This window comes from Oncorhynchus gorbuscha, linkage group LG08 (genome assembly GCF_021184085.1).
Source record: "Oncorhynchus gorbuscha isolate QuinsamMale2020 ecotype Even-year linkage group LG08, OgorEven_v1.0, whole genome shotgun sequence".
Lineage (NCBI taxonomy): Eukaryota > Metazoa > Chordata > Actinopteri > Salmoniformes > Salmonidae > Oncorhynchus > Oncorhynchus gorbuscha.
The window spans coordinates 53,920,399-53,927,895 of NC_060180.1; the positions used below are offsets into that span (position 1 = coordinate 53,920,399).

General features: G+C 40.5%; 1 protein-coding gene across 1 annotated transcript; it reads left to right on the top strand.

Moving 5' to 3' along the window:
• The first annotated feature begins 545 nt into the window (after nt 1-545).
• Nucleotides 546-3,941, top strand: LOC124040939 (tiggy-winkle hedgehog protein-like). Its single transcript, XM_046358057.1, has 3 exons — nt 546-1,088; nt 2,376-2,637; nt 3,014-3,941. Exons 1-3 carry the CDS (start codon nt 780-782, stop codon nt 3,688-3,690), a joined length of 1,248 nt encoding a protein of 415 aa, XP_046214013.1. The 5' UTR covers nt 546-779; the 3' UTR covers nt 3,691-3,941.
• Nucleotides 3,942-7,497: the final 3,556 nt, after the last annotated feature.

Here is a 7,497-nt window from a genome sequence, read left to right on the forward strand (position 1 = left end):
GAGGGACATTCCGTTTGCTTCCCAAATTGCACCCTATTCCTTATACAATTCGCTACTTTTGACGACTGTGTCCCTCACTTCACATCCTCCTTAGTTAATGTATTCTGACCTGCATATGCTCTCTGTGCAACTAACCTGCATCGAAATGACTATGCAGACCATAGTGGCAGATTTAAATGTAGGCATAAGAGGCAATTGCCCCAGGCATCACATCATCAACGGGATTCGTGAGCCGGCATTATCATTTAAAAAATACGAGCCTCCCACCTCCCAATAATTTCTTTCAATATGAATACAATTCAAGTGTATCTCATAATAATACAAAAAAAGTGTCATTAATCAGGAATGAATGTTAAGTGGCCTATTGACACTGTCAACCCTGCTATTTGAATAGCATGGAGCAAAAATCGGGTTGTCAAGTGGAGCCAATCAGGTTCTTTACTTCACATACATTGACGAGCTATCAAATATAGAGCACTAGAGCAGAATGAAGCCAACTCATTCACGCGTCTGGACCGGAGTCTGGGCTACGGCTATCCATTGTCGAACAGCGATTTCTGAAGCAGCAGCAGCACAGCTCCAATGTGCTCTGGGCGCAGCGACATACAACATAACTGTCATTACGGCACCTGCTTCAGTAGAGGGTCGTTTGACATCCTCCTTCTAGAGTAGAGAGAAAGAAACGAGGAAACTGATACAGGGTAGAGAGTGAGATACTCCGAGATAAGCGAGAGGATATAGTCAGCCTACACCACAGGAACCTAAAGACAATTAATCAAATGGACATGATGCTGATGTCGATAAGACTTGCGCTTGTGGGCTTCATCTGCCTGTCTTTAGTATCCGCTGGCTTCGCCTGTGGTCCAGGTAGGGGATATGGAAAAAGAAGACATCCGAAAAAACTGAAGCCTTTGGTTTACAAGCAGTTCATTCCCAACGTGGCAGAGAAGACCCTTGGGGCCAGTGGAAAATACGAAGGGAAGATCACAAGGAACTCTGAAAGATTTAAAGACCTGACACCAAACTACAATCCTGACATTATTTTCAAAGATGAGGAAAACACTAATGCTGACAGACTTATGACACAGGTGGGGATAGTAAGACGTATAGTGAGACATTGAGTAAGCGCGTGGAGATGCATCTTGTGAGTCCTGGGTGATCATTTGGCACGAGAATAATGAATGACAGCTCAGTTTGAAGTGACAGTTGTTAAACATCGACGAATGACATTTATGGTTACTCTGCAAACCTATGTAGGCTTTGATAGTTTGAAATGGCTTAAAATCGATCTATGCACCATGTCGGGCTATTTCTGCATATGGACAGTTCTACCCTTTATGTCTCCAGTTGGGCTTATCCGAGCATGAACATTAAGACGTCGTTATGGATGCCCGGTGCACGACTGCTACAACTCATTAAAGGGGTTGGTTCTAGACGGTTAATGTTAGGCTATGATACACTTGAACTATAGACTACCCCCCCCCCCTTCCTCCCTCCCTCCCATCCCTCTCTCAGTCGTTCAGTAAGTCTATGATCTATCAATAACAAGTTATCCTTTCAGCTGGACCCATAAAAATAGGCATTAACAATAGCCTACATCTCTGCCTCTGTTTAGCTGTCTGTCTCTGTCTGTATATTGCTCTCATTCTTTCTTTCTTTCCCTCTCTCTCACTTACACACACGGACGCAGAAAGAGAGAGAGAGAGAGAGAGAGAGAGAGAGAGAGAGAGAGAGAGAGAGAGAGAGAGAGAGAGAGAGAGAGAGAGAGAGAGAGAGAGAGAATTCCTTCTGAATTTGACTCTGATATTTAAACTTAATTCTGATGTGTAGATGGGTCAACTGATTTTAGTTGATGTAATAGTAGATGTAATGTGTCATTTTATCCTAAACAGTTGCGTTATGTATTGCCTGTGGATATATGCTTAATTTGCATAGTTCGGAGGCAGGAGCCCAAGACCTATATAGACAACTTTTTCCTCTAATTATGACTTGGTAAAATCTGACTGAACAATAGCCTACTTTTTAGTACCACTCAGTTATCGATCGAAAGTAGCTTGGGATTTGTATGTTTTAATTTGACCGATGACAGCCGCAGGGTCTCTGGGGTGGTCAGTTGCATTTGATGCTCGTTCAAGCGTGCAATGGAAGTTATGCAACCTCTACATATATCTATGAGCCACACACATATGATAAGAATCATTAAAAAATAATGTAACATCGAAAAATGATTCAACAGATGCTTCTATATACGACTCTGTCTTCACCCGGTCTTGTACATGCTATAGACCGATATTGAGTGTGTGTGTGCGTGTGAGACCCTCCTGTTTAACCCCTTGTGTTTCCTGATATCTCAATTATCTTTCTCTCCTTTTCAGAGATGTAAGGACAAACTGAACTCTTTGGCTATTTCAGTCATGAATCAGTGGCCGGGAGTGAAGCTGCGCGTGACAGAAGGCTGGGACGAGGATGGACACCATTTCGAGGAATCTTTACACTATGAAGGAAGGGCTGTAGATATCACCACCTCTGACAGAGATAAAAACAAGTATGGAATGTTATCCAGGCTCGCAGTAGAGGCGGGTTTCGACTGGGTCAATTATGAATCCAAAGCCCATATTCATTGTTCTGTGAAAGCAGGTAAATAACAAACGAACAAATAATAATAATACTGTATGTACATTTGAAATGTTGTCCACAAAATGTCATTATTTCCACAACCGTTCATGAACTGTTTATTACATACGTGGTACGTAGCTATGCCAAGAAAACAATGTATTCGTTAAGTTTTGTGTTCGATAGGCCTATGTATGTGCCTTGTTGTTACAAAGTTATAAGACAATGCCTGTGACTCATGTTGCAGTGTAGCGGATCAACTGCTATGCCCCATTTGTTAGAGCAGTAGTTCCCATATTTGTCCAGGTCATTCGGTTTACATTTATACATGTATATGGCAATAGTGACTTGGTCAAAATTCTGTATTATTTAATTATATGCATTCTCCGCTCTTCTCTAGAAAATTCAGTTGCTGCAAAATCGGGTGGCTGCTTCCCAGGATCTGCCTCAGTTCTTCTCGAGGATGGTCGGAGCAAGCTGGTAAAGGAACTGGAGGTGGGCGACAAAGTGTTAGCTGCAGACAAAGAAGGACATATTGTATCTAGCGATTTCCTTATGTTCATGGACCGAGATCCAGTAACAAGTCGAGAATTTTATGTTTTTGAAACGGAGAAGCCCAACAGAAAGTTAAGACTGACGCCGGCACACCTTGTCTTCGTCACAAATAACATTACGGATGGCGATATGACTGCAGTGTTTGCCAGTAATGTAAAACCTGGGCAACAGGTGTTTGTCGTGGACGAGGCACTAGACCACCTAAAGGCAGTCACCGTGGAAAGGATTTACGTGGAAGAATACGAGGGATCTTATGCACCAGTGACTTCACAAGGAACCATCATAGTTGACCATGTTTTGGCGAGCTGTTACGCGGTAATCGAGGACCACAAATGGGCGCATTGGGCCTTTGCACCAGTCCGGTTGGGTCACGCGTTGATGTCTTTGACAGGTCTAGTCAAAGAGCGCGAGGAAATCCCTCAGAGAGATGGAATAGACTGGTACTCAGACATTCTATACCACATAGGGACATTGCTGCTGGACAGAAACTCGTTTCATCCCCTTGGAATGTCACAAAGTTGAGACCATTTCACAGACACAATGTTCTTAAAGATGGAAATACTTTTGGGCACTGGAGCCATACATGTATATTCTTATTTATTATCTTATGTATTCCTCCTATCATGAACTAGTCGAATTTATTCGTCTAGAATAGTGTGAAAAATGTATTTCTAAACATGTTTTTTTGAAAGTTTAATGTTATGTGAACTGACTTATATTTTCATGGATGAACATGAAGCATTGCCTCAATAAATTATATTTGTGTACATGTAGCTTGTATGTTAGCCTGAACAAATACATTCTCACATTTCGTTTTCCAAAATCCACAATACATAGTTCAACAACAGAAAAATGAGTTATCCTATGAAATAGGTGCCTTTATGTCTGTAAATGCATAAATGCTCAAGCCTACTGAAAACGATTAGTCGAATTCAAGGAGTGCAATAAAACTTTGTAAATCGTTGGTATAATAGTCGACAGTGGGCTAATTTTGCCAAATACCTTTCAGATGAAGCATTGTTTAAAAATCAGTATTTCTATATGCATAGCTCAACTTGTGTCGTCACCTCAGAGTGACTTGGTACTATCAGAAATATTGCTGTGCCTGCTGATTCTGAATCAATCCATGGAGCAACTGGAGCCTCTGGTGGCCACGAACCACCCATCATCTGATCTGATCAAAGCTCCCACTTTGACCCTGCAAGAAAACACCTGTTCGATATAAGAGTAGGCCTACTGATATTATAATAATCTCAGTTATTTTATTGGTTCTTCAAAATGGCTCTCAAATTCTGAATGAATAAAGTGAATGAATAAATGAATGAGAGAATGCATCAGGGAGCCCATAGCCCAACCTAACAGGTTGACTCGATTTTCTTAAATTGGTCAGGTTACGAAGTCAAGAAAACCGCTGGCCTAGAGTGCAAGACTTGGCTACATCGCCTAACCAGTCATGGTAATATTAGGATGCTCACAATAATTACTGCTCCCTTTTGACACACATGGCAGTTGGTCAAACAGATGTCATGTTAAGAACTGAATCACACAACTTAATCAATAATTGCTCAGTCTGTTATCATCAACCACAACCTCCAACATGCTTTGCAAAAAACGAATGGCAGACATTTCCTTAAAGCTCCCATGTTGTATTTGTAAATCATCACTGTATGTCTAATAAATCACTGTGTGTTTATTTCAGGAAAATAACTCGAAATATATATTTTTTATAATTTATTTCCCTGATCCTCCTTTTGCCATTGAAATGCTCAGGCTGATCGTGTGCGCGTCAATACAAATGTGAATATATTTACATACACAACCCTGATTGGCAGATAAGATAACTAGATCCTACCCTGCTTATCCCTTCAAAGTAGGATACATATGCAAATAAAAGATGAATGGTCATTGGTCAGAATAATCACATCAGTGTGATGTCATGATATGGGCCAAAAAACCCATCCCACCTGAACAGGTTGAAATTCCATCAATTTTTTTCAAACAGCACTTACACAAAAAAATATTTTCATAATTTTCACAAATTCAGTGTGGATCCAATAACTTTTAGTCACTATATTTGTCCATTTATAGAGTACAGCATTGTATTAAATGTTTGAGCAGAATATGACCTTACACCGAGTAAAATGTTGGTATGCCCATAACTGAATCCCCTCTCTTCCAGAACTGTGTCATTTTCAGTGGTGTGAAGTACTTAAGTAAAAATACTTGAAAGCAAAACTTAAGTCGTTGTTGGGGGTATCTGTACTTTTATTCTGTCCTTGAGTTGCGTTCCCATGCAAAACTTGACAGATAGCTAACAACGAAGTCTTCAATAAAACTCCCAAGGCGTGACATTTCTTTAATGAATATATTGAACACGTTTATGTTGTGAAAATACAGAAAACAATATACTTTAGTATTGAATTCACACCGACATACTGTAGCTGTACATTATAAATTTGAAGAAGTAGCATGAATACAAAGCACGTGCTAAGGTACCATGCATCTGGCATGATGCCAAACCACATAGCTAATTGCTACTCATATGGTCATTGGCTAACTCCTCTCATTACTCTAATAATGTACAACCATCTATGTAGAATAACAAAGCATATTACACTAGAAACAGTAACAAAACTACAGTATTGTATATTTTACAATTTGTTTGCATGACGCACGAGCAATGTAATACAGCTAACGACATACATGAAAGGCATTGCCATTTGTGTGAGTAAATACAACCAACATTGATACGTAAGCAACTCTATCAATAACAAGATTATCATCATTAGCTAAATACTTGAATCGAACTTACAAACAAATATTTTCCAAAGCTGAAATGAAGCGTGACAAGAAATAACGACACTGAAATAATTGACCGGAGCGTTGTTTTTAGCTGTGCGGAACAATTCTCTACTTCCTGTTTGCGTACAGTCTAAGTACCAGAAAACTCCACTAGGGGGCAAATAACACCATTGAACACAATGAAAATACATTTTAACCATTATTTTATTACAATCTGTTACCTTCTAACAGGATGGCAGCACAACTTTACTTTTCTATTTGTCTTTTTGACAACTTTTACTTCACTATGTTCCTAAAGAAAATCATGTATTTTTTTACTACATACTACATATGCACTAAACATAAACTCATCCAGGGAGCATTTCTCAAATCAAATCAAATTTTATTTGTCACATACACATGGTTAGCAGATGTTAATGCGAGTGTAGCGAAATGCTTGTGCTTCTAGTTCCGACAATGCAGTGATAACCAACAAGTAATCTAACTAACAATTCCAAAAAAAAACTACTGTCTTATACACAGTGTAAGGGGATAAGGAACATGTACATAAGGATATATGAATGAGTGATGGTACAGAGCAGCATACAGTAGATGGTATCGAGTACAGTATATACATATGAGATGAGTGTGTAGACAAAGTAAACAAAGTGGCATAGTTAAAGTGGCTAGTAATACATGTGTTACATAAGGATGCAGTCGATGTTGTAGAGTACAGTATATACATATGCATATGAGATGAATAATGTAGGGTAAGTAACATTATATAAGGTAGCATTGTTTAAAGTGGCTAGTGATATATTTACATCATTTCCATCAATTCCCATTATTAAAATGGCTGGAGTTGGGTCAGTGTCAATGACAGTGTGTTGGCAGCAGCCACTCAATGTTAGTGGTGGCTATTTAACAGTCTGATGGCCTTGAGATAGAAGCTGTTTTTCAGTCTCTCGGTCCCAGCTTTGATGCACCTGTACTGACCTCGCCTTCTGGATGATAGCGGGGTGAACAGGCAGTGGTTCGGGTGGTTGATGTCCTTGATGATCTTTATGGCCTTCCTGTAACAACGGGTGGTGTAGGTGTCCTGGAGGGCAGGTAGTTTGCCCCCGGTGATGCGTTGTGCAGTCCTCACTACCCTCTGGAGAGCCTTACGGTTGAGGGCGGAGCAGTTGCCGTACCAGGCGGTGATACAGCCCGCCAGGATGCTCTCGATTGTGCATCTGTAGAAGTTTGTGAGTGCTTTTGGTGACAAGCCGAATTTTTTCAGCCTCCTGAGGTTGAATAGGCGCTGCTGCGCCTTCTTCACGACAGTGTGAGTGGACCAATTCAGTTTGTCTGTGATGTGTATGCCGAGGAACTTAAAACTAGCTACCCTCTCCACTACTGTTCCATCGATGTGGATAGGGGGGTGTTCCCTCTGCTGTTTCCTGAAGTCCACAATCATCTCTCTCAAAGCACTTCATGATGACGGAAGTGAGTGCTACGGGGCGGTAGTCATTTAGCTCAGTTACCTTAGCTTTCTTGGGAACAGGA

Coding starts and splice junctions, on each gene's coding strand:
- LOC124040939 (XM_046358057.1), top strand. CDS start 780: ATGGACATGATGCTGATGTCGATAAGACTTGCGCTTGTGGGCTTCATC. Junction 1,089..2,375: donor CTGACAGACTTATGACACAG/GTGGGGATAGTA, acceptor TCTCCTTTTCAG/AGATGTAAGGACAAACTGAA. Junction 2,638..3,013: donor TCATTGTTCTGTGAAAGCAG/GTAAATAACAAA, acceptor GCTCTTCTCTAG/AAAATTCAGTTGCTGCAAAA.